Source organism: Drosophila subpulchrella, unplaced genomic scaffold, assembly GCF_014743375.2.
Source record: "Drosophila subpulchrella strain 33 F10 #4 breed RU33 unplaced genomic scaffold, RU_Dsub_v1.1 Primary Assembly Seq354, whole genome shotgun sequence".
Classification (NCBI taxonomy): Eukaryota; Metazoa; Arthropoda; class Insecta; order Diptera; family Drosophilidae; genus Drosophila; species Drosophila subpulchrella.
This window is the reverse complement of record NW_023665577.1, coordinates 6,774,616-6,801,411: the sequence shown is the minus strand read 5'-3', so window position 1 is coordinate 6,801,411 and position 26,796 is coordinate 6,774,616. Positions and strand designations below refer to the sequence as shown.

The following is a 26,796-nucleotide window of genomic DNA, read 5'->3' as shown; positions in this document are numbered from 1 at the left end:
TTAAGTAGATGAGAAAAGTTTGTGGCTCGGCGCGTTGATAAGTTGAATTACAGGCGCACATACTTCTTTCATGGGAGTCCTGACGAAATGGGGCTATGAACGCACCACCAACTTCCCTAAATTCCCCCATATAACCCCCTCGATGAAGCACCCACTCCCAAAAACGTCTCCCAATTGGTAGATAGACACACATTACCTCAGGCGAACCGGCATATGCATTAATTTGTTTATACTCGCTGAGCTTTGGCTTTGTTAACAAGACGAACTTCTAAGCACTGCTCAATCTGCTTTTATGCACCCCCTCGTGCACTGAAAAGCAAAGAGTTCAGTAAGTTAAAGTCCATCTTATAGAAACAAGACAAGACAAATTACACCATTATAGTGAAAATCTTCATTGAGTTGTATGCAAAGTTGGATTTAAAACCTTAAAAAAAACAATGCAATGATTAAAAAAAAATTTTTTTTAATAATATGCTGCTCATCCGTTTTCTGAGATAACCTAATGTTCATAGTACACTTCTGCTCTAAGAATATACCAGTAAGTAAATTTAGGTAAGATCTATGTATTTACTAATGTTTTAACATCGAAATCAATATTATATGTTATTTTAGTATAGATAATTGTTTTTATCACTTTGAAAATAATACGAAAAGGTAATTACTTAAGAAAATACCGTTTTTACCATCATTTGAATATAGTTTAGTTTTTCCTGAGTGCATAATCCCTCTCTTTTATGGCTCAGTGTCAGCGACATTGGCTTTGAAGCCCGAACGGCAGGAGTGCCCGAGGGAGCGGCATTAAATTGGCGACACTGTTGCCCAAATCTGCGCTGCTTAAATGCAAGCTGCTCGACTTTGTTGCACTCGCAGTGCACTCGCAATGACCTTCGGATGAGGTGTGGCCCCCGGCACTGTGGGCGTGTCCCCAAAGCAAACACGTTGCCAGCGACTTAATTAGATCTCGATTTATGCCAGCGCGGCACTTTATGGCGAAGGCTTAAAGTGACCATTAGGTCGAACGAGATTGCGAGCCCTCGAGATAGGAACTGTGTTGCCGGCTAAACGGACCGTTTAATGCTTTGAAAATATACTCAGAGTACAATGTTAGGCAATTACTGGTGGTGAAAACGTCTAGAAATTAGGGAGTTTTGTTCTTTTGCAGGTAGAAAAAGCGATTGCCAGGACCCGGCAGAAAGACAGACTCCCGGAACTGCTGCAGGTCGAACTTGTTGGCCTCGTAGACAAAGGGCGGTGGCTTGGCCATCGAAGGCCTGGGAGATTCCTTCGGGGCCTCGGCAACAGCCGCCTCAGGCTGAGCTGGTTGGTTCCAGCGAGCCAGCAGGGCCCAGATATCCCGCTCCTCCTCCACCTCCTTCTTTTCCTCCACCACCTCGGGAATGGACTCCTCGCTGGAGCTCGAGAACTTGGGCCGCACTTCCAGGCACTCCTTGCGCCTCGCTAGGTCCTCCTCGATCCGCTGGACAATCGGATGACGTCGCTCCTTGACCACCGCACACAGATTCTCGCCGTGGTGTAGGTTCTCATGTATGTAGTTATTACGACGCACAATTATGTCCACCTCGAACTCCTGATCTTCGTTCAGATCACACTCCCGCAAGTCCGCGTACAAGACCTTGGAATAGGATTGTATTATTTATTTATGGTTAGCCAGAGCTAAAAACAAATGGAGTATTTTTAGTGCACTAGTCACAAAAAGATATATAATGAATTCCTGGACTAATTACTTTAAGCTAACCCCCTTAAGGTAACTAAGTTCATTAGTTATGCCTTGGGTTACGAAAAAGTAATTTGAAAATATTAAGGCTACCATTAATTTAATCGTAAACCAACCTACCTACATATTATATTGAGTAATCCAGTAAGAATTTATATAGATCATTGAGTTCTATGATGCATCCAATTCTTATTGAATGTTTTTCCAGTGCTTTGTGGTAACCTACTTCAAAGTTTGTTGCTTACCTTCGTGTTCTTCTCCAGAGACCTTAGTATCAGATTTCCTTGGTTGACTCCTATGTTTATGGCGGACATTTCGAGGCTGATCAGAGGTGTGTGACTGCGCAACAGAGTGCCTATATCCCGAGCAAACAGGCCATGGGTGGTGTCGGTGCCCGAGATATTGAGGGCCATCACGTGCGGGGTGCCGACAATACTCGTGATGAGCGAGTGCAAGGCCACCTCGTTAAGCGGATTATGGGCCAGGCCCAGATACTCCAAAACCCCCTCCTGGGATTGGGTCAAGGCTTCGCCCAGCACCACCGCTGAATTAGAGCCCAGTCGATTGTACTCAAGCTGGATAGCGCGGTACATCCTGGGGCGCTTCAGCAAATAGGACAGCCCTTCACTGCAATCATCCGTCATAAGGGCGTAGCCGAAGTCCACCTCTTCCAGAGAATCCAAGGTCTGCAGAGCACGCGCCAAGATGCGGAACTTCTTGAGATTTAAGCGGCTGTTTCGCAGCCTAAAAATCTGTAGGTTGGGCAAACAGCGTAACCCTCTGCTCAGACGCACCATATCACCGTCAGAGAATTTTAGAAAGCGGCTGGGGATGCGGAAAAATAAAAGGGTATATTTGGAATCATCGGCTAGTCTAATATCTAACTACATTTTTTATGTGGTTCTGACCTGTGATAGTCTTTTACTTCCGGTGGTCCCAAAAACTCCAGTGTGAACGACACCATATTTTGGAAGAAGCGCACAAACCCCAGGTCGATGTGATGGCAGTTGACATCTGGATAGTCGTAGCGCTTGATCCGCTCCAGCATCAGCTGCTTGTTGCGCTTGTCGGGCTTTGTATCCTCGTCATCGGGAACTTCGGGAGGTACATTTATACTGAACACGTCTTGCATGGGTGGCTCCTTCTTTTTCTTTTTCTTCTTGGCCGAAGGGTCCGGGTTTTTTAGGGCGTAGAGTTTCTCCTGGCGCCTCATTTTGTGCTCCTCGCGATCCGCCCGCTTCCGGGCAATGGCATCTCGAGCCTGTTGGCGATTGGCATTGCGCAGGCGTCGCGCATTCTTGCGCATCGTGTCCTCGTTCTCGGACTCCGCTCGCCAGAAAGTAATGCCCACGCTACTTGAACTGGACTCCTGCTCCTCCTCGCCCTCGCCATCTATGCCCAGATCCGTGTCGGGCTCATCGCTGGAGATCTCCTCCTCGTCCGAGGACTCGGAGGTTATGTCTTCCTCGGGATCGCTCTCGAGATACTTGGAGAAGGCGTAGTCGGGCAGCGCCTGCAGCTTGCGGACGTGCATGGCGTTCACGTACTCCCAAACCTTCTCGGCCAACTGGGCCAGCCTCTTCTCCGGCTTCACGTTCACGGGGCAGGACTCAACCTGCTCAACAAACTTCCGGCTCACGCCCTCCGACTTCCAGTCGAACTCGTACCAGCGCTTCAGGTGCAGCGTCTTGTCCAGCGTCTTGCTCAGCACCACGCGTCGCCAAAAGCGCTGGTCCTCGATCAAATAGCAGTCCCTATAACATTAATATAATTTACGTTATCAGACTAAAAAATACGGCCATTTTGGTATATTTAGTAAAACAAGTCAAGGTACCCCCGGGTGGATTGTATAAAAAGTATTTTTTAATACAATTAACTTAACTTAAAATTCGGTTTTAATGATTATATCACAATAAAAATTAAAATACCTGTTATTATTTTTAATAGACCTACCTCAAAGGTAACTCAACATCCAGGGCGTCGTAAAATATCCTCATAAGCTGCGGACTCGCCAGCAAAGTGGGTGACATACCCCGGATGCCCAGCTTGGCCAGACTCTTAACGCATAGATTTCCCAGGGTGTCCAAGTTTCCCTCGATGAAGGCCTCTGCAAAAATCTCACGGTTCCGCTCGCTGTACAGGTTCAAAGTCTGCGGTGAGGGCTTAAAGAGCTCATAAGAAGCCAGCAGGATGGGATCGGTTGGAGCCCGGAATTTCTGCGCATAGTGCGGCTGCACAGCCTCCTCCTCATCCTCGAAGTCCATATTGATAAGCTGTTTTTGAGTAATTCCTTGTATTTTATTTGTCAGATGAAAGTCTTGTTTTGAAGTTTGTTTCTGTATGTGCTTAATAAGCACAAGTACAAGTAAGTAGAATGATGGCTACAAAAAAATCACCAAGCTTCTTGAAAATATTTTTTTAATTCGTTTTAAGAAACGAAATCGTTAAGAAAATGCACTTAACATGTAAAAATGTTCCTTAAAAACTAGTTGAACCCGATTCCTTCCCCAATCCCCATTATTACCCCATTTAACATTATAATCTTGTCTGTTAGTTAATATTATAGGCGCTATAATTGAGTACTGTCCATTTACCCCCTGTTTCATGCGTAACGAATGTTAACAACGGCTTATTTGAGAAAACTCGCCTGGGATACTTCCCACTTGAGGCGCACTTTGAGCGTTTGCTAATATTTGCTGCTAATGTCTCACAAGCACTTGCCAAGCACTCCAAGCAAATTTAAATTAAGCTAACCTAATTGAGAAGCGGAGAGCAGTTTCTTTTTGTGGCCAGAACCGCTTCGCCCCCTCCCCATTCTACCCGATATTCTGCGCTTTGTTTTGATGGCGGAGCTGCCAGGGGCTTCACCTTGCCGGCTATTTTTCTACCTAATGAAATAAAAATAGATGTTGTTAGAGCAGCGCGCTGAGTGTGCTCGTCTTGTCCGGGTGCTTTTGTCGGATCGGTGATGGGAAGAGGTTTCAACGGTACAGGCACTATATGCAGATGCTCTTACCTCCTGGATGTTGCACTGTGCCAAAGCAGGCGACTTTTAGTTTGATTACTCCTTAAATTATTTAAGATGTTAAATTTTTTGCAAAGGTTTGAAATAATATAATGGGCTGGTTGTTGCTTATAAGCTTGAGAAAGGTGACAACACGGTAGATTTTAATATATTCTAAAAAGAAAGAAACGTAATCCATATATTTGAATCATATTAATTCCATTTAAAATTTTTTAAAAATATAAAAAATGTATATTACTTTATGGCAAACTAGTTTGATTGGTGGACTTAGGACGCTTTTAGAATGTAGGTAGTCCAATAAACATAAAATGTTTAGATGAGAACCAGTAAAATACATATTTGTTTTCCTTTTAGGCCAGCTTTATATGTGAGATACATATATATTAAAACATATAACATTCATTATTAGATTAGATCCATCAATTGCCAGCACGGAGGAAATTTTCCACGGTGTGGACCTATGAAATTCCTGGCTTTGTGAATTTGCTCGGCGTTGGTTGTCTCTCCAGTGGAAGTGGGGCTCCTTGTCCCCAGCTCCCAGTACAAATTAAGTGCATGCCAGGACGAAATTCGCCCCACAGCCCACTTCTCAGCACCCGCCCACAATTTTCGCCCTTTCCTGTAAACGACAACTGCATTGCTAAGTGGAAGTTCGACCATGACTTTTGCTTTCGCTTCGTCAATCACCTTTTTATCTGGAAGGACATTACCAAGCCAGCTCAACTCGGATTCGTTCTTACCAACTTGTCCTTCCTCGCATGTCCTTCCCGGATATGTATGTGTGTGTTTGTGGGTGTGCCAAAATTTATTACAACCTTTGGGAATTCTTTTAAGTAGTTGCTCGATTCAAAATAATTTTCCATTTATCACTGTGATAACAAAACAGTTTTCCCCTAGCCGCAAACCAGCGCGAAAATGGCAAAATAACATCACAAGCAGCGAACATTATGAGTGGGTGGGGGGCGGTAAAGAGTGCCAGTGGATGACTGGAGTGGGCGGTGGAGGACATGGGGGCGTGGCAATGGCTTGGCCAAAATAAAGTGCTCCTTCGCAAATCTCGCTGCCGTTGTAGTCGTCCTGGGAGTTGAGCTGAGCTGAAACTGAAACTGAAACTGAAGACTGGCTGCGGTCGTTAGGGAGACTGCCTTGCCGGACTGGCTCTAATGATAAATGCCGGGAAGCAGGTGATTTAAAATAATTTCGGCCAGCGCGTGAAAAGTATTTCTTGTTGCCGCTGTTGTTTTCAAATTTTGAAAATTTACGACCTGCCGTTCGTCTCGCAGCAGCAGAGTTCTTCTGCCGTTGGCCCCCAGGCGGAAAGGCCAAAAAGTTGGCGCGATTGCTTAACAGACATGTTTGCAACATTGGCCCAAGGGACGTTATAAACCGGAAATGCCGGTGCTGCCTCCAAGAAAAAGTGGGACTTTCAGTCGGGACACGACCGAGTTTCCATTCCCCTGGTTGGCATGGATGCCACAAAAGAGTTTAGCCGAAACTTTGCTTTTGCATTTGCCGCATTCCCTGGCCGGCTCTCTTTTCTAAGGATTTTTGGCTTGTTGACTTTACAAAGCCGATGTCAGGGGCAGGAGGACATGGATGGGGTGGACAGGTCCAGGAGCCCAGGAGCAGGTGAGTGTGCAGGTTGGCCACGGCCAGACGCCATGCATCTTTCATGGCTGCGGCTCGAAACTTTCATTTGTGTTCAAGCCAACTTTGATGAACTAGTCCAGCAATGCGGTGTGTACTGCGAAGAAAACCTAGTTAGTCATGGATCTATTTGGATATTCTCAGGTCAAAGGTCAAGGTATTGTAATAAATATTTTAAATGTGCCTACATATAATTGTTGAATGTTAGACTGGTTTTTTTTATCACATATTTATTTTTAAACATAGTTTGCGTGAATGTTCACTGGAATCACATTCTCACCCTGAAGTATGATAGATTTTTTTTTTTTTAAACTCAAACTACACGTATGTTTATACCTTGAGGCCAAATAAATCCTTTTTCCATTTGTAACCTTGTCAACTTATTGATTTCGTTGGGAAAATTCTTCACCAAATCTATCTCTTTGAGACTTCTTATGCGATTGAAAGAAATGTAATTTTTAAGAGGGAAACTTTTTAATTTAATTCAAAGTATTTTAAAAGTCTTTACGAGAACTCGTGAAAAAATATTATTAAACTCAAATTTAAAAGAAATTTTTGAATTTTAACTAGTTCATTATCGTCGGGTTTACTCTACAGACGTTCTAAACCAGTATTAAATAGTAACCTCTCCAATTTCAGTGTACTTCCTTTCAAGTTCGGACCAAACTGCAACGGCAAGTGCGAGAATTATGTACTCGGCCCATTGAGCAGCGCGTGTTGCGTCATTAAGCACACAGGATCCACAGGACCCAGGATCCTGGGCAGCAGGGGCAGCGACTGGACAGACCAGACGCAGTCGAGTGCATTTGCATAATTTACAAAGTTTCCTGGCATATTGGTCAAGTTTCTCACTTTGTTTCCTATTTTTCGGGGACTGGCGCTGCCTGTTTATTAAGTCATCAATTAAAGCGGCAGCATAAGTTGCATCGATTTTTAATGGACCGACTTCCTGGCAATTGTGCACGGTCCATTGTCCGCCTTCCACGACCTGACCTCAAATATTTGACGAGGCTTAGAAAGCTTCCCCGTCAAGTGATGATATTGGTTCAGTGCTGCATTGAGTCGAGTGCTCGATAAATAGCTCTTGACTCGTAGATGTAAGCGATGCCTTGTTTACGCAGCTCCTTGTCGGCCAAACTCTTCATTTGGGCCATCTTCTGCCGTGTTTAACCAGCTTTCTATGCAGATTGGTATTGGCTGGGTCGGTCTGCTGGGAGACCCTTCGAGGCTCGGAACTCGAACCCTTCACATAAAATCTAACGACATCGGAGCCGTTCGATACTGGCTGTCGGCAACATTTCCATACTTTCGGCAGGAATTAAAATTCAGCCAAAAACAAAAGGACAAACGGAAAGAATCCATGGAAAATGGCAAAAGTTTAGCATAAACTTTTGGCGCTTTACATGCAAAACTTGCAATTGGCAGTGGCCGAGGCGAACATGTTTTCCATCCCGAGAGTGGGACTGGGACTGCTGCTGCAACAAAGTTTCCGTAAGCCGATAGGGTTCTTTGTTTTAACGACTTAGTTTGTGGTCGGTCGAGGCTCTTGCCGCTTCCCAGCGAAGCCGGCGAAGTTTCACCGACTCTCGCTTGTCACTTCAAATCCGATCTCTGACGAGGAGACGCCAGAATGTCCCCCACAAGGGCAATTGAAAGGTAAGCCCGATTGGAAAAAATAATAAATATTTCGGGGGATGGTAAGAAACTGCGCTTGGAACTTAAGCGAAAGTGCACATGTTGCGGTAGTGCATAATGTTCCCTAAAGATATCGTTGAGATAAAGGTAAAACGATTTCGTTTGTTTTCTTTTATTCCATTTTATCCTTATTATTAGAAATTAATTAAAACAATAGGGGTGTGTCATTCCAATCAAAAATGTAAATACTCCTGTTTTTTCAGGTGACCGCAGACACCCGAGTTCATTTCTTGTGGCTAAAATGGACCTGGCTGCGTTCCCTATATCACCTGGCTAATGAGCGAACATGTTCCGCTTAAACGGGTTTTGTGGTTTCAAGGAAATGCAATGTTGTAGTTAATTTCAAACGCTGCACACACGTCCCGCCTCCAAAGACAGGTGCATATGTATATGCAAACAGAGTCACATGTGTCGCAACTTTTTTTCATCATCAAACCTGATGCAATATAATCTCCTTAGCCGCAACGCATTTGAAATGTCATGCTCGTTGTCCCCATTGCTGTTTTGTTCGGGATTCCACTGATGAGGGTCGCAGGATAGCAGCTGACGCACAACGAGGACGCGGACGAGGACGAGGACACGGAAGGCTCTGTGGGCACAGTGGGGGTCGGAATAATAGAAGGGGTTACAAATTATTTGTAGTTACATATTCAAGCTTTGAACTTGGCAATGGAGATAAATAAATGTTTTAAAAATTAAAAATTAAGCGAACAATAATTTTTAAACTAAGAGCTAACGGTGGGATTTAGAGCCATAGCAGCTAAGGCCTTCGGTTCGGTGTTTGAGCTGGCTGGTGGGATTACTATAATGTAACTTAATATTACTATTATTTTTATATATTTACAAAATTTAATTGTTATTAGATTTTTTAATTAAGGTTGTTTAATTTTATTAAACAAATTCTTAGTACCTATATTAGTAATATATTTAAATGCAGATTAATATGAGCTCTTAATTTCAATTTACAACAAATTTACTCTATATATTTTGTAGCATTTATTATTAACTATTAATTTCACCTCGGCTGTTCGTTCGATTGCGATTGTGTGTGTGCAAAAGCGTGTGTTTGAGAGTAAGAGTGTGAGCGTAGTTGGTGCTTTCAATTAAAATTTCAACGTGCACGTAACAACTTTTATTGAAATTACGATTGCAGGCAGGTGCACACACAGCCGGAGAAATGGCGAGAGAAAGGCGGAGAAAGGGGCCAAAGCGAGGGGATACGCACACACCCACACTCCCACAGCGTCCAGTGGCATTGCATACTTTATGGCATACTTTCGAGCGCAGAGCAGATGACATAGGCATGCCATACGGGCTGGCATTTGTAGAACATGGCTCTAATGAAGCCCGAATCGTGTTGGCACAATCGGTCTGGTATTCAAAAGGCGAAAGCGCAACAGCGCACGGGGAAAACGGTGTGGCACTCCCTGTATTTAACCAAAATAAACATATGAAAATTTAAGGAACCCAGACTGATTTCCTTGCTTAATAGCGACCTTTAAACTTCATATGTTCCTTAAAATTTAATACCTTCTTTAAATGAAAATTGTTGTGAAAAAACTTATAAACTTAATTAAATAATGTAAATATGATTATGATAATATTTATATATTGAACTCTAATAATTGCTACTCAGTAAAAGGACTCATCCGTAGGTAGCTGCCCTTCAATTTTACCCATCTGCATAACAAACATTATTAATGAATTACGCCATTAAATTTTGGCTGAGTGCATTTCGAGTTCGCATGAGCAGCATTTTGCACTCGGAGGCATTATCAGCGACAATTAATTATGTGGATATTTGATTAATGTGGTCGTCCAGGACAACACATTGGCCAGTCGAAGGTTCAAAGTGGAAAAAGGACATAGGGGCAGTGTGGTTGCGGGTCCACAGAAAACGAACTTCAACTGTCACAATAAAACTTGCCATTCTCCTCGCTTCCCATTCATGTATTCACATAATCCAAGATGAAAAATAGATTTTACCGAAAATTTCACTGCGCAAAATGCTGACAAGGACATTGCCAGGGGGTGGGGCCATCGGTGGGCGGGTGGTGCCGGGGTGGTTCAGTGGGTCGGTGGTTGGCTGGCTGAGTGGTTGGCTGCTCGCCTGGGTTGTTACATCAGCTAAATGGTTAAGCGCACTAGTCGAAGTCGGAGTGGGTAAAAAACTGCTACAAATTTTATATAAAAAACAAAAAGGACTGCAGACCGGCGACTGCTCTAAATGCTCCCGAAATTGCTGTTGGTTTTTGCTTTCGCCGTGCCCCTTTCACTCAGCCTTTCACTCTCCCCACCACATTGCTCTTCCCGGGCCGAGTGACTTTGCTACATGACAATGAAAATCTGCATTGCTTTTGTTTGCTTGCCATTTTTAAATGCTCTTCTTTCGAGGGGCCTGACAATATTTTCATTACGTTAGTTATATTTATTAAAACTTATTTAAGGAATTAACTTAACAGCATCGACTAGAACAGCCAACGTATTCTGTAACTTGACAATGGTGTGCACTGAAGTATTCGAAAATACTAAAGAATGCGTTTTATAACTCAAGATATATTTCTTACATTCATAGCCGAAACATCAGAAACACATAAAAACTGAGATAATAACTTTATCTTTTGGTACAATAAAACTTTTAGGATCAACATTAAAATTTTACAACAGAAAAGAGGGCTTTGGAGGGTGATAAAACTTGGTAAAATTTATTGGTGCAAGTGGACCTAAATATACGTCTTAAACCAGTTGTTGAAATGCACTATTCTTATTTTCATTACTTCATTTGGTGGATCATCTTTTTAAACCAAAGAAGTTTCTTTTTAATATCAGTTAGTGCATTTCCAACATGGCCAACAAGCCAGATTCGATTTCATGGCCTTGTTTTTGTCGGTTTTGGTCCTTCGTTTCGGAAATTGTCATTTTAGTATTCTGTGTTCGGTACTCCCAGTTCTGCTGATTTTCTGCTGTTTCTGCACTTTCCCAGCTTCGTTTTTGGTTCGGTTTTTCCCGTTTTTTTGCGATGCCAACACTCAATCTCCCAAGCACCCAAACACCCGCCGCCCACGGCCCACCAATCGGTCCATTTGGTTGACATTGCTGAATTAAACCAATCACTACTATTTTCACACTTAACTTGCAATTTGCATAAAATATTACCCAAGACCCAACAGTCAAGCAGCCGTCGCCGAGGAAAAAGATTGCGAGTGGGAAAAGTGGGTGGCAACCTTCGCCTGGGGAGGGGGCGGAGCTCGGGGGGCGGGACCAAGGGTCCTTGCAAATACGCAACCATTGACAGTTGCGTGTGAATTTATTTTATTCCTTTATGTATATTTTACGTTCACACACGCTCACACTCGCGCATTTGCATTGAAAATGTATTTCGTGCATTTCCCTTACTGGGCGGAAAATATGTGTTGCCTACTGTTCTGGGCGCTACCTTCAGACTTTTCACTTTACCTTTTTCCATTGAAAGGCACGAGTAAACAGATGAACTTCGCTTACTCTGATACACGGACCTCTTAATAGGATACACGGTAAGTTTGTGCACCATTCTTAAAGAATTATAAAATATGTTTTGGTTTGGTGCTATTTAAATTTTTAGAATTACATATTTAAACAAATTTTTCAGGACTTAATATATGTTTATTGTAGGTTAATTTTTTACTGCATTTTAAAATACTTTTTAGTAGAATTAGGTGGTATTGCAACTTATAGAATTAAATATATAATTAATGTCAGATGTATCTGTTCAATTCGTGACTTGAATTTGTTTATTTCCCAACATTTAATAAAAAATGTGTAAAAGAAATATAAGGATACAACTTAAAAACAAATTAAATAAAATTCGTGCTAAAGTACTTCCACTGTGAGCATATTTTTTTGGTAACTGGAGTCTATTCCGTGTGCAGTCATTAGCGCAAATGTTGCCTAAAACTGTAAACTGAAAACTAAAAACTAGAAACTTAACTAAACTGAACTCGAAACAAAGCCTCACGCTACATTTAACAAATGGGTTAGGCGCAGTTGCAGGCGAGAAGGCTTAGATGTGCGGGAGAGTGTGCTGCCCGACAAAGGATCCTTTGAGGGTCTTGTTCGCGCCCAGGACATTAAATGCCCGTTTTGCACATGTCCAAAACAGAGCATCGGCACCGTCTTTACGGGTCTGCGTTCCTCTTTTTACGGAAGTTGTTTGTGCCCACGTGAGTGCTGGTGGGCGTGTGTTTTCCCGGCCTTCTGCCGTAGACAAAGGTAAAGTGCGTGCGATTGCGGCAGCGACCGGTCCGGAAATTTGCATTTGATGTCCGCTTTGTGCAAGTGGCTTCGAATGGTTTGTGGCACTTTTCCCGGGAACAGTTGAGAACTCTTTGGCATAAGTCCCTCTTTTAGCCACAGTGGGAGAAATAAGCTTTAAGTGGGTATTTAAGCAGTTGCGACCAAAAAAGGCTCAAGAACATAGAGGAAATCAGATCAAATATAAATGGTATATAATTTTTTATTTTTTCCAACGGTCTATAATATATTTATTATCAATATTTGTGTTATCTCTTTTGCACATACATTATACCTTTTTAATAAATATTTTGTAGTAAAAATGTTTACATGTTTGTGTGTATTGGCCAATTTAATAGTTAAATGGTTCAGAACTATCGAATTGTCAATTTGAGCAATGGTAAAATGGTCGCTTTACTAATCAAAGTCCCCTAAGGCTCTAAAAAATACACATCATTATATTTGTATAGTTTCGTAACTATCCTTGTAAGTTAATTTTTTCCATGTGCATTTTTTGTGTGTTGCCAAATATGAAACTTTTGTATTTCTGTACGACTGTCAATGACAATGTTTCTTACGTTTGTTACAAAGATAAAGACAAGTGTTAATTTAACAGCTGGCCATGAGATGGCTAACTTTATTCACCAACTAATGAAGAAAAGGGACATCATTAAAATGCACAAAAAACGGCTGGCCAACTGAGTTCATGTGGAGCGCAGTTTAAAATGTTGAAAATGGCATTGTTACACTTACATGCACTCCACTACACCCACTCACACTCACTCACACACTCGAGAGTGGGGGAAGCTTTTGGCATTGTGTTAACAAATACACTTAGGCAAACACATAATTTCGAGTATTTAACTAAAATAAACAGGATGTAAAACATTTTATTGCATGCGCTGCCCCGCAGCAGCAAAAGCATCGCTTTGCATTTTAACATGGTGCCATACACGCACTCACACTCAGGCACCCACACTCACACCCCCACTCACACCCACACTCACACTCGCACTCACACTGGGACAGACAATCGCACACAGGCACACATGCGCCATTTGCATTTTAGTCACTTGCACTTTTGGCTGAAATGGCGATGGTGCGTTCAAAGAGCTCAAAGCCACTGAGCCTGCATCTCCATCTGCATCTGCATCTGTATCTGCACTAGTATCTGCATCTGCAGCTGGCCATGATGTCTGTCCGTCTGTCAGTCAGACAGTCCCCGCTTTTCGCCGTCTCCTTCCCGGCTTTGTCCCCCGCACTCTGCCACGCCCCCCGTGGCCCACGCCTCTTGGCTGGCACTTATGCACATTTCCATTTGCAATTGTTATTTCCTTCTTTGTGCGCATGCATGCGGATGGCCCGAAGCGTTTTGCTGCTCGCTTCTGCTGCACACAGAACGAAATCCGCACATTTAATACTTTCGTTTCCATCACGCATTGATCCTGAAAGGCATCAATCATATGTCGTCGAAGGATATTTAGGAGGTACAAAACAAAGTGCCAATTCCACCAAATATTTATAAGTTTACTTAGAAAGGAATATATTTCCTTTAACCCATCACAGAACTTTACAATTTATTGGTCAGTGTAAAAACTGTTTAGTCCTAATGGTTGTATTTCGAAAATGTAAGTGTTTTTATTATAATAGTTTACCTTACTTGGAATAGTAATATTTGTAAAACGTTAGACATCTCAATAGTATTAATTACTTTAAAGTATTAAAAACTCCAATAACTGACTTAATTTTAATTTATTATTATAAATCAAACATACTTTTATCAGTTGTTTTGTTGAATTCAGATCAGAATATCGGTTGTATTTGTATCTAAAAATCTATTTGCTAGCACCTTTATTCTATCCAAATATACCTTAAATTTTGAAGTTTATGGTATAAGACCATTGTTTTTTTCAGTGCACAATATGCCGCTTTAAGAGCACGCGTAAATTCTCATAAAAACTTGGCATGCAGCTAATTAAAAGAGCTGTAAATTACGCGTCTGTGTGTGCGTCTAAACTAAATGCAAATGCAAATGCAAACGCTAACTGGGGAAAGGAGACGCCGCTGCCGGAGAACGGTCACCTTAATTAAAATGCACAATTTTGCACTTTTGGCCAGTGCCGTTTTGTGCTGCATTTGCATTAAATGCGGCTCAGAACCCTTGACGACATCGCTCCCCAACCGCCGAGCAATTTATTTGCCGTCTACTTTGCACTTGGCCCGCTGCCTTCGAACTGGGTTTTATTTTGGTGGCGTTTGTTTTTTATTATTTATAACTTTGTCCGGCGCCCATCGCCATCGCCATCGCCATCACCAACGCCATCGCCCCAAAATGTTGCGAGTTCGGTGGCTGCGGTCTGCGTTCATTTCGCGTATGAGCGACTTGCCACCCCGAGGAGGAGTTCCTGCCCCGTCCCCCACTTCTGCAATATTCACAATTAAAAAGCTCAACACAGAATTTACATTGTCGCTTGATGGTCTGGTGGGTAAAACTCCATTCCACGGACGAGCAGCCGAGACAGACATCATCATCGCAGCCGTAGCCGCAGCCATTCTCCGCCGCAGGGTTGCCTCAGATGTGGCAGGAGGTGGTTGCGTCCGACGTTCGGGATCGAGGTCTCCATTCCGGCAGGAATTCGCTTTGTTAAGATGATGTGCATGTCCTGAAAAGTGAAAGTAACTTCGTTAATATTATATAAAATAATTAATATATAATTGTTTGTTTTTTAGTTCATAAGAAAATAAGCATGTCCCGAAAAGTGAATGGAACTGGTGTAACTAAATAATTAATATATATATCTGTTTGTTTTATAGCTTACCAAATTTAAAGAAGATATTTGAATTTTATAACCAGTATTATGTAAAATAATATTAAGTATTGTAATATTTTTTAAGGTCAACATAGGACTTTCGCTGAACAAAAGTTGCAAAACTATTTTTTAAAGATTCAAATACTTAAATAACTATAATCGGGTACAAAGTTGGTTTTTAAATTTTGAGGTTCTTTTATATAATAATATTATTAATATTACAAACATTTTAATATTTGTGTACTTAATACAAGGTAACTATATCCTTTAATTTATACATACAACTTATTGTAAGGTAGTTGCTAACAGTGGGCATGAGCTATAGCATCTGTAGGCCTTCAGTTCTTCAGGTTTCATATAATCTTCAATTTGTTTTCTTTGGATAGTTAATTTGAGTCTAGCTTAGTTACTAATTGTTATATATTTACATTGTTTTGTTGCTTATTTCTAAAGTACATATCTTATTATTTATTTAATTTTATTATATTAAATTTGTTTTTTAAATCCTTTTATAATGATCTGATATGTATTAAAATAAATAGTTTTTGTAAGATATAACTTTTCTGATACACCTAAATCGGGTTTGCAAGATGGCTGGAGGTAAGCTCCATTCGATTCCCTTCCCCTAATGGGAACCGCAATTTTTTGCTGCGGCTCGACTGTGACTTTGGTGCACCATAAAATTGTAACGCCACTTTATGCGTTTTATGCTTTATGACCACAAATGAGTGCACACAATTCACCAGACAGACAGGCGTTGCGTGAGTGTGAGTGTGGGTATGGTTGTGGGTGTGTGGCTGGGGTGGTGCAACTTTTATGCATGCTCACATAGAATTTGATTATGCCACGCTTGGCATTTGCACTGCACTCGTTTTTTGTGTTGCATAAATGCTGAACTTTTTAATTTTAATTGTTAAAAGCTTTTTTGTTAACGTGGCCCTCGGTGGACACTCGGCTCGCCTTTTCTCCTCCAATCTTCGGCCATAAAAATTAAGCAACTCAAATGCATTTAATGCCACCGAAAAGTTCTCCCTCACGGAGTGTATGGTGCAACAGTTCTCCTTGTCTGATAAATTAAACAACTGAGTCCGTGACCGGTTATGCCTGCAATTCTGTCGTTAAACTTTCGCCTGGCCGTAAACCACGCCCCTTTCCCGGACGCGCCCCCTTTTGCGGCACCTGCAACTGGAAACTGGGGCCTGCATCTGAACCCGAATCCGAATCTGGCTCGTGGCATATTTAAGCGCCGCCATGCCTGCTCTGCCGTCCATAGATAAATTGTCGGCACATTTAATATGAAAAGTTATGGTAGAGGCAATTAAAATCTGGCCGGCGAGTGCTGGCTCTTTAAGAGCAACAAAAGTCAAATACTTTTGGCTGGAAATCTGATATAAATCCGTCATGGTGTGGACTTTTTCGACCAGCTGCATGGACAAAAATTCGCGAATGGACTCCCTTTTTGCATAAAGAGTGGCTTCATTTTGGTGATTTTTTACAAGTTGAGTGGGGGTTGTTTATATTTGTCAAAAGTTTCATTTTACTCTTTGTGGCAGTGGTGACCAGGCGATGTAATTTCTTGAACTGATTTCGACCCAAAATGTTTTTTGACAACATGGAAAAATATTTTTAAAATCTATAAACTATCCAAACTTAACAAGCTTAAACAAATTATGAAATGTATATTAAAGTTGACTTTAACAAATTAATCTTTTAATTCAATAATTATGTACTCACAAAATTAATATCCAAAAGTGTCAATTATTTAATTATTTATAAACAGTGCACTGTTATTCCTTGAACAGCAAAATCAAAGTTAAATATGATGAGCACACAACGGAATGAATATAGGCTTAACTTGAGATCGGCTTTCGTGAAATAATATATTAATTTAAATGTATTTATCCTATTTCAGCAATGTGCATTTAAATCACCTCATTCATTGGACTCACTTGAAGTGATCTGTGTGAAATTAAGCATTGCCTGCTTTCGGGGACTCACTGGCTGTTTATGCTTGTTGTCATAATTATGTTGGCATCCTTCGTTGGCATTCATAACGAATAACTACACGACTGACAGACCTTCAGACCCCCCTCTAATATCCCCACACATTATGGAGCACACATGGTCGGAAGGCGCGTGCTTACAAATTTCGTAATCCTTTAACAAGCCCGGCAACTTCCGCTCTTGCTTTTGGCTCTTGCGCACGACTCCCGCCTTCCGGTTTTCCGCTTTTCCGCCTTTTCGCCCCCACTGTCATTGTCTTCAGCCTCATCATCGCATAATTAATCTTCAAAAAATCATCAGCCGTCGCAGGCATTAATCTTTGTTAAAACGTTTCACGCAACTTTTAGTCCATTGTTACACATACGCCGTGTGGGCCGCATACCAACGAGGCAGCCCCCTTTCTCCATTTCATAATTGTGCAGCTCCCTTCGCCTCGCTAGTGGCGTAATTTAATTTGTGCTGCGAGGCGTGCTTTGTTTTTATTTACTAATTTCTTTTGACAAAAGACTTAAAGCTGGCACACACGCGAAAAAAAAGGAGAAAAATCAAAGAAAAGCGTGGAAACAAAGGGCATTTAAGGGGCTTTTCACGGCGGGCATATGCAGTCGATGCGCTGCGGAGCGGTGTCATCTGAGTTCACTCGACTTCACTGGGCTGCAATGATAAATGATATGTCGCCGGCACCGGCATCATAATAATGCAACTGCTGACGGGCGGGAAAAAGGGCGTTGTCAGCAGCTTTCTTGGCTCGCTGTGCGCCCCATTATAATAGAAAATAAATGAATGATATGTTTTTGACACGTCGCTGCTGTCATTGCTCCCACTTCATTTTCAGGTTCCACGTCGCCCCGTCATCGTCATCGGGATCGTCTTTAAGTTTCGAGGCCCCGCAGCACGCACGCGAGTCAGTTAAAAAGAAAAGCCATCTTTTGGCATTGACAAGCAGCATCTGCAACAACAACCGAAGCAATCTCCTGCTCTTCATCATGCTCAATTTGCGCGAATTGTGTTGTCTTGTCTTGTTTTCTGTCTGCCGCCCTGTCTCGGCCCTTTGTTCGGTGTTTTCCCACTCTTACTCCCCCCGAACCTCTGAGAACCCCGGCAATTGATTTAAATATTTTTGACACTTGTGCCAGATAATTGCTAACATTAATCATGGCTCGGCAGCTGTCGCTCCTGCTCACACTCGCCACGCACTCGTTTATGGAGCTTCGTGATTTCCAGTTGAGCTTGGCCAAATCAATGTTGCCACCTGTTTATGGTATAGAAGTGAAGGGAACAAGAAAGTCTATAGTCCGAGGAGTTTTTAAGGTTATTTTCTGAAAAATGTGATCAGTACTAGCTTTTTATTTGGAATATTTTCAGCTGATTAGGCTTGAAAATGTAGTTTCTTATATTTTTTTTAACAAAATTAAATTGGCAATACAGTTACAGTATTATCATTATTGTAATTATCATTATTTAAAATTAAGTGTGTAGACTCGCAACATTGTTTCACTCAGATAAAAATATTCAAGTACTTTGTTCTTGAATTGAGAACATCCGTTCTTAAAAACCGTGTAAGTACAGTTTGGTATCAATGCTATCAATATCAAAACGAAATGGTGAGAAGAGAAAAGTTAAATTGAGTTTATTTAACAACATTTTGATAAGCATTCACTACTGACTTAACTAATAGTTTATTTGTTGAGATATACAATTCAACTTGATCAAAGATGTCGTTCTATTTTTAAGAACATTTTCAACTCAGTTGAGAACGTCAGAATTTTCTCTGCAATAATGTTAAAAATATTAATAGTTCTTTAAACATTGAGAAAATACTAAGAGTATCTAATGATTTTGCTAAATTTGCTTGGCATAAACAAATGTCTACTGCTAATTGGTACGTAATTGCCGCAGTCGCCAGCAAATTGTCATATTTATTTGGAGTAGCATCTCGTCTTCCGCACTTTCGCCTTGACCTTTTTAGCCCCCGATGGCGGCAATTAGTCGCAGGTCTCCGACTATCCCAATCCCACTCGCATGACTTCAATCTGCCGGCAATCTGTTCGCCTCTTCGGTTGCCACCTCGTCAATTTATCACCAAATCAATCAAAAGCTTTAGGCAAAGTGAGATGCTTTCTCCGCCTCCCCGCCCCTTACATGTGTTGATGCATGGCCATGAGGGCGGTGTGTGTGGGTGAGTGAAAAATGCTGGGGAGCAAGTCCGAGGAGAAGGTCCTTCGCTGCACTCGCTGCCTTTGATCGTTTACCGTGAAAATTTATTTGATTGCCTGCTATAAGCAACTTCGGCTAATATGATACAAGCCGATCGACTGCTGGTGCTGCTAGTCGAATAGCGAATGACTAATGCGGACTGTACACAGAACAAAAAAAAGTTATTTTGAGCTGTTTTTTAATTTAATATTATGTTTTAAAGGCTTTCAAGAGGGGTTAATTTCGAGTTGATTATCTGTTTTTATATTCATTTTCAAGAAGTTCTTTTGATAAATACAATTAAAATATAGGTTTATTAAATGGTATGGTAATTGGTATTTAATTATAGGTGACTTGTGGGATTAACACTGAATTTATTTAATTTCCTTTTATTAAAAGTTCCAAACTATCTATGTTTGAAAGGTCAAGGCTTAAAATAGTAATTGGTATTTAGATATAGGTGACTTGTGGGACTAACACTGAATTTATTAAATTTCCTTTTATAAAAAGTTCCAAACTATCTATGTTTGAAGGTCAAGGTTTAAAATAGTATAATGTGGTTCCGATTCCGCATGTACCTTTAACTGGAGATTTTGATAGGATATATATTTTTTTTAATCTTAAAGATAGTATACTTTTCTGAATACTTTTTATGTTTCAATCAGTTTTGTATTCCCTTAGAATGCATTGAGATAAATCTTGGGTTACCACTTACAAGTTTAATTCTGGTTCGCTAGGACCCGTAATACCCATTTTCCAGTTTTTTCCCCAGTGCGTGTGTGTTTGCGAGCTGGGCGGAGGCGGGGGCGTGGCTGTCGTCGCTGTTAGTTGAGCTTTATTAACTGTCTGTGAAGTTCTGCGAGGCACACAAAGCCGGCGGGCGAGAAGGGCGCGCAATCTCGGCAGGGCATCTCTATGGCCCGGCTCTCGATTCTGGCCCTGTTTCTGGTGCCGGATTCTGGGATTTGGGATTCAGGAATCAGGATTCCTGTCCTGGCCCGTGGACTGTGCTCTGTGGATGGGGCAGGGGTGTGTTTGCCGGCCAAATTGCTTGTGATGAAGACAGTCAAGCGTCAATCAGTCAGTCACTGGCGTTGGCAATGGCAATGCCTCTGAGTCGACTGACTGCCGTCTCTTTCTCGGCGCCCTGTTCCCGTCTCTTTCACTTTCTCTCTCTGTCTCCCTCTCCCTGTCTCTGTCTCAGTCGGATTCCCAGGCACCGCTGCCATCGTCTATGTGCGTCCCGCCCGGTGTCCTTCTGGCTGTCAGTTAACATGCCTTTTGCGTTTGCCATCTCGGAGCTGCACTGTTTTGGGGGCGGGGCAAGGTTTGGGGCTGGCGAAGGGGCGTGGCAGGGTCTGGTCCATTGCCCGTCTCTCGTGGAGAGATAATCACTTTGGGAAATTGCTCATGAATGATTTGTTGGCATAAATCAATTTGATTGATGAGCGTCAATATACTTATATGCCGCTTTGATGTGGGCAATTCCAATACAGCGAGCCCACGCACACATGAGGGCACACACACACACAGCCAGACATAGGGGCCTCGTCTATAGTTGTGGTAAAGACAATAGTACTGGAAATTAGTACTTGAATATTAGAATTAGTTTTGTGACCCAGAGAACCAGATTTAATTGCCATTTTTAACAATAATTTTAACATTAATGTTTCTCTGCCAAGTATTTTTGTAAATAAATGAACATCATCCTGGTGATCTTAAGAAAATTCTACAAGGATTAAATGGCAATCAAAGGTCTAAATATTCCGAAACCAAGTTCGTACACTTTATGGTTACTTACATATAAAATTAAAAATAATAATAATAATAATGCAATTAAAACTATATAATTATTTTTATTATTTCTAACATAATTTAAATACATTTCAAATTGAATTGTGAATTTAATTAGTATTTGATCAAATCCAAATACATAAGGTACGTTCTAGCCTTTCATCCGATGTCTAGCTCCTTGCCCCATGTATTTTAAAATTTTTTTTGGTTCTTCGTTTTTTTCCAGCATATAATTGTGTCCACGGCTGTTTGTGTGTGCTTTGTGGGTGGGATTTGTGCAGGGAGCAACTAATTGATCAATTAAACATCAATTGCTTGGCCATTGAGCTGCGGGTCTTCGTGGTTCTTTGATTCTTACTTTTCTGCACTTCTTCCCTGCAGGGTTACTCCCAACATCGGCTGTTCGGAGTAGGGAGCTAAGATGGCGCCCTTCATAAAGCAAGAAACTGGTGAAAACTTTTCGCTATTTCAACTTGAGTTGTTATGACACTTTTAATAACTTTATTATTGCATTTACATAGTAGCAGGGCACGCCGAGCAGCGGCAGCAACGCCGCCAACTTGTCCTGGTTAAGTGTGCCGCTGTGAGTCCTGGGCGTCCTGGTTTCCTCCCGGCCCCATTTTCCCCCTTTTCCGTCCTTACTACCCCTGCATATGTTGGGGCTTTCCTTGGGTTGTGTGTTTGTGTGCGAGTGTTTCTTAGCTGTCTACGCAATTAAAAGTTTAATATAATTAAATGGTTTTATGACTTTGACTGTGCACCGAGTGCTGCAGTCGCTGGCTACCTTTTCCCCTCGCACACAGGAAAAAATACCATTTGAAACTTTGTGTTATAAGGTAGACACTTTTTCACAAATATATAGTAACATTTCTTCAAAGTTTAAGCCTGTTAAGGTTATGCAATAAATTACTCTATAACCAGTCACGGCTCTACACTTTTTATCAAACTGTAGTATTACAAATTTATTGTGTGGTTAGAATTTTCTAATATTTTCTTATAACGTGCTTTTTATAAGCTTCATAAAAACAACAATTTTTTTGGTTCTGTGCAGTATCAAACTAAAAGATTTTTATTTGGTTGGTAGTGTTCCATATTTTTATAGCCCCATTCAGTTTTTGATTGAAAATCCCAGGTCTTAAACCAGGATAAATACCCACACAGTTTGTTTCCGTGCAGTTTTGACTGCCCTCAGACACGTTTTAAGCAGTAGCGACTTAAGACGCTGCCTGGTAAACACGTGCACTTTAAAATCCCCCAAAGCAAATAACAAGCTGATAGCAAACTGGAGCAAACACACCGCTCCCGCCCGAGTCCCCGTCGACTCCCCCGAAGTGATTAAGCCATCAAAGTTTGCTTTCGACACGCAGCATTAACGCTTCGACTTTGCTTAGCTGTGAGCTTTGAGCTGTGAGTCAAGTGCAGTGCGGCGGATGCCGGGACCGGGAGCTCGATAATTACTTGGCCAGCGAGAAGTTTTGGGCAGACATCAGCAGAAATTGGCTGGCAGGACGATCGTCCTGCGGATGCTGTCGCAGGGGCAAAAAGATTCTGTCGCAATGTGTCCGTCGGTTTGCGAAGTCGATGTCATTGCCGTTGTCCCTGTCGCTACAAATCTCCCTCGACAGATGGCTCAGCAATGGGGGCGTTGGCCATAAACGACGACAGCGACCACGCCCCCATTCACATGAGGACAGCAAATTGCCTAATCCATATGGATGGAGGGGGTCTGGAACTCTAGAAGAAACTTCTGATTCTGCCTTCTAAATGGTACATTTCTAGCACTTACTTCAAATTTAAGGAGCGACATTTGATGATTGGTGAAGTAGAATCGAGATTCGTAATAAATACAATGTAGCTTTGGAAATATTTAAAATATTTTATTTCCCGCTTACTATATTTTCGATAAAAAATAAAACACTTGGGGAAGAATTTTAGAACATTTAGTACGTATTTTATGATTTCCTGTTATATTCACTTTAGGAATGTAAACTACATACCTACACTTAAAAATATAATTGCAAAGATTCATAATTGTTTTAAATATTTTTCTCTATATTTTCCATCCATTGCTGTTTTTATAAATGACAAATTTATTGTTATTATTAAGTATTATTTACATTATATCAAATATTTTCTTCTTTAAATATTTGTATCAATTTTTTTATCAGGCACTATCTATCTATCACGACCTACGGACTTCATATTTAGTTTAAGTTCTACTTTAAAATTTTAATTACATTTGATTAATTTCTTGGGTCCCTTTTCAAACGTCCATTGATAAATTCCACCGCCATTGCCCTTGCCTAATCTCTGTAATTATTTAAACGTTTAAGGTTTAGTTTCGTTCAATGCCCACTGCGATCCTTTTCAGTTGCATGACCCAAATATTTCACTCATTTGCATAAACATCTACCACGCAGATAGACACAGACCGGGAAAATGGCATCTACCGCAGAATGCAGAAGGCAATTCTGGGAACCGACAGCCGGCCGGGCCGAAAGCGATTGTGCCATCAGAAAAATGCTACACAAATCATGCATAATATAAATTAATAGCCATCAACTCTTAAGTTTCGGCAGCGTTTTAAAATCGGGATCGGGCCGCCAGGACTTTGGGCCATTCGGCGAGCCACCCACCGTTTCATGGCAAATTAGTAGCTCGTGGGCATTTTAATTGCGTCCAGCGGCGGGTTGGGTTCCGGTGATTTGGGACAAGGGGCGGTTATGTGCGTCAAAAAATAAAATGAATTCATTTGTACCCTTTTCAAAGCCGCATAAAAGAGGGCTAAGACGCGGCACGCGGCTCTCGGCTCTCGGCTCTCGGCTCTGGGTCCCCAAATGACTTAACTCATTTAATGTGGCTCTAATGGGATACAATTTAAATTTAATTGATTTGCCCGACAAGCTTTTTATGGCCGCAGGAATTTCTCTAAATTAAAAATGCCCTTTTCCGTTGTAAAAACGGGCAGCGTAAAAATGCGGAGCGCTTTAAAGGGCGCCAAGATTAATTCATGTTTGGTGCTCACCATATTGATTAAATATGCGGAGCCACGCTGGTGGCTCGAAGAGTGCCTGACAACAGTTTGCCCGGTTCTGTGCTTTTTTGCAGTGGCTCGCTGATTTATTGGTTTAATGCACCCACCAGCAGCACCCGCATAAACAGGGCGCAACAAACCGCAGCGGGAAACGGGGTTGGGACAACCTTTGCTGCCCGCCGCCATTTCTTAGCCTGGCAGCTAATTTATGTGCGCACGCGGCAAGAAAATGCCGGCGAAAGGATACGCCGGGAGCGAAAGGAGCCAGGAGCCAGGAGTCAAACACGGCAAATAATTTTAATATTCCTTGGCAATCGATTCAATGACCTGAATAAAAAAGATCAACAAATGTAATCGTATTAAAAATTTTAAAATGAAACAAATTGTTTACTATATATAAAACAATAAATAAATAATAGTTTACATTGATCAGATAATATTGTTTATTACAAATTTAATATATATCTTTATATTATACCATATTATAGTTTAGTACATTTTATAATAAATTGAATTTATTAAAATTATTAATTCCCTGTAGCCTTAGAAAATATAAATAATTCACATTTATTTGGGGTTTTATTACTTCGGAAATTGTTTCGATCTATTTAAACCCTTTAGTTGAATATATTCTTATAAATACAGTTTTCATTTAATACTTTTCATATGCAAGAATTAATCGAAAGCCAGATTTTACGAAATAATAAATAAGCACCTTGCTAGAAATATTATACAGATTCTCGAATATAGTTTTGTAAAATAAAATATGTATCTTTTAATTTTCTAATTATTAATTAATTAATTAAATTATTTTCTATCTGAAAAACGAGGTCATGGATGGTAACATTTCTATAGCAGAAATATTTAATACATAGACTTTCACTAATTTCAATTAATAAAACACTTATAACCGTTTCTTTTGCTTTATTTTCCGTGCAGCGAGCACAGAACATTCCCTCGAATTTCGTATAGTGAGAATTATGCTTTTAGGGGAAACGTTGTGGTGGCAAAGTGGGAGGCCCGAATGTCAGCGAGCATAAAAATTCGCATTTTAATATTTGCCAGTAAGCTGCGCTGCGTTGGCAGCTGATTTGCCATAGGTCCTTCCAGCGCGTCTACGGCCTCGTCCTTCGTCCTTCGTCCTGCTCCTTCGGCGTGTTTGCCTGCCACTTTATCTGCGCCCAGCAGCTGGCGTTTGTTTGCGGTTCCATCGCGCGTTGCGTGTTGACTTTTGTGTCTGAGCCACCTTTCAACTGCAACTAATTTATTTTATTTGCCAGCTGGCGACCTGACCGCCCACCGCCCACCTCCCCCTTCTTCTTTTTCGCCACCTGGCCCGCTCCTAAATATGATTCAAAACAAGCATTAGAAAATGTATTGCATGGCACGGGCTGATGGCCCGCTGCATTTGATACAAAGTGTCTTGACGCTAAGAGCCCCGAGCTGAGTGCCGAGTGGCTCCTCTTTCCGCCGGTTTCACGATTCTGCGTCATTGCGGTGGACAGGCTGTAAATGAGTTTTGTTATCTGCCAGCCAACAAGCGAACAAACTGCATTAGGGGATGCGAACCCCGATTGCCCGAGTGCAAAAGTCTGCACTTCGATTTACTCGAGGAAGTTTCATGATCAGTTTTATTGTATTTAGTTGCCAATATTGCTACCTATACAGATTTTAAAGTTGACTTACATATTCAGACACTTAAGCAGTCCTATCAAATCCTTATAGACATAATAATAATAAACAAAAAACACTTCTTAAAATGTCCAGCAAATCATAACGTTTTTAAAATTAACTTAAAATTATCTTTGAAATGTATCAACACTCTTTTCTCAAAATATAAATATTTAAAGTAAATAAAATTAAGAATTTTGCATATTTATACATGCCGGCCGAAGGGGCCAGCAACTACGTTTCTTTTCCGTCCATCACAAGCTTTAAACTTTGGATTTCAGTGTACATAAAGTAACTATTTTGAATAACGTAACTAACAAAATAAAAAAGATATTTAAAAATTGTTTTACTTTCAGGACTAACCCATGGTGTTAATTATTTATTTTAAATCGATCAGTTATAACTTAAGCAACTAGTTTATTTTGATAGGCTTATTAAAATGCAAATGGGGAAATTGATTTTACAATTAAATCAATTTTTTGGCTTGACGTCAAGCAATTGATTTTAATTTGTGGTATTAAATCTAAACGAAATTGCAAACAAATATTATATTTTTGATTTTGAATGCTCCATTGTGAGTTAATAATCTTGCCCAAATGGTCAAAACCACTTCGCCCGACTTTTGAGCGGCTGTTTGTTTCACTACAGTGTATACAGCTATCATTGGACATAAATAAGCAAATAACGACTCAACCCCTTGCGGCCATTATTTAGCGTAATTAAATAGCGCATGAAAAATGAGTAAATTATGGAATGTGAAACGCTCGTAAATTTCCGTCCAAGAGGTCGATGAGTCCGCCGACCAAACTGTTGCTCTGGTCCTTTCTGACCTGCCGACTGTTGATTTTATTAAAATCATTCCGTTTTTATAGGCATTGGACGACGGCATATACGACAGCGGTGTACTTAATTACAA

At 41.1% G+C, this 26,796-nt stretch overlaps 2 protein-coding genes across 2 annotated transcripts; both read right to left on the bottom strand.

Moving 5' to 3' along the window:
* Positions 1-1,040: 1,040 nt before the first annotated feature.
* On the bottom strand, positions 1,041-4,090 carry LOC119560282. Its single transcript, XM_037873653.1, has 4 exons — positions 3,689-4,090; positions 2,644-3,489; positions 1,981-2,560; positions 1,041-1,633 (listed from the first exon to the last, which is right to left on the bottom strand). The coding sequence occupies exons 1-4, from the start codon at positions 3,997-3,999 to the stop codon at positions 1,139-1,141; spliced, it is 2,232 nt and encodes a 743-aa protein (XP_037729581.1). The 5' UTR covers positions 4,000-4,090; the 3' UTR covers positions 1,041-1,138.
* Positions 4,091-14,681: 10,591 nt separating this feature from the next.
* LOC119560273 lies at positions 14,682-17,233 on the bottom strand. Its single transcript, XM_037873640.1, has 2 exons — positions 17,131-17,233; positions 14,682-15,034 (listed from the first exon to the last, which is right to left on the bottom strand). The coding sequence occupies exons 1-2, from the start codon at positions 17,231-17,233 to the stop codon at positions 14,682-14,684; spliced, it is 456 nt and encodes a 151-aa protein (XP_037729568.1).
* Positions 17,234-26,796: the final 9,563 nt, after the last annotated feature.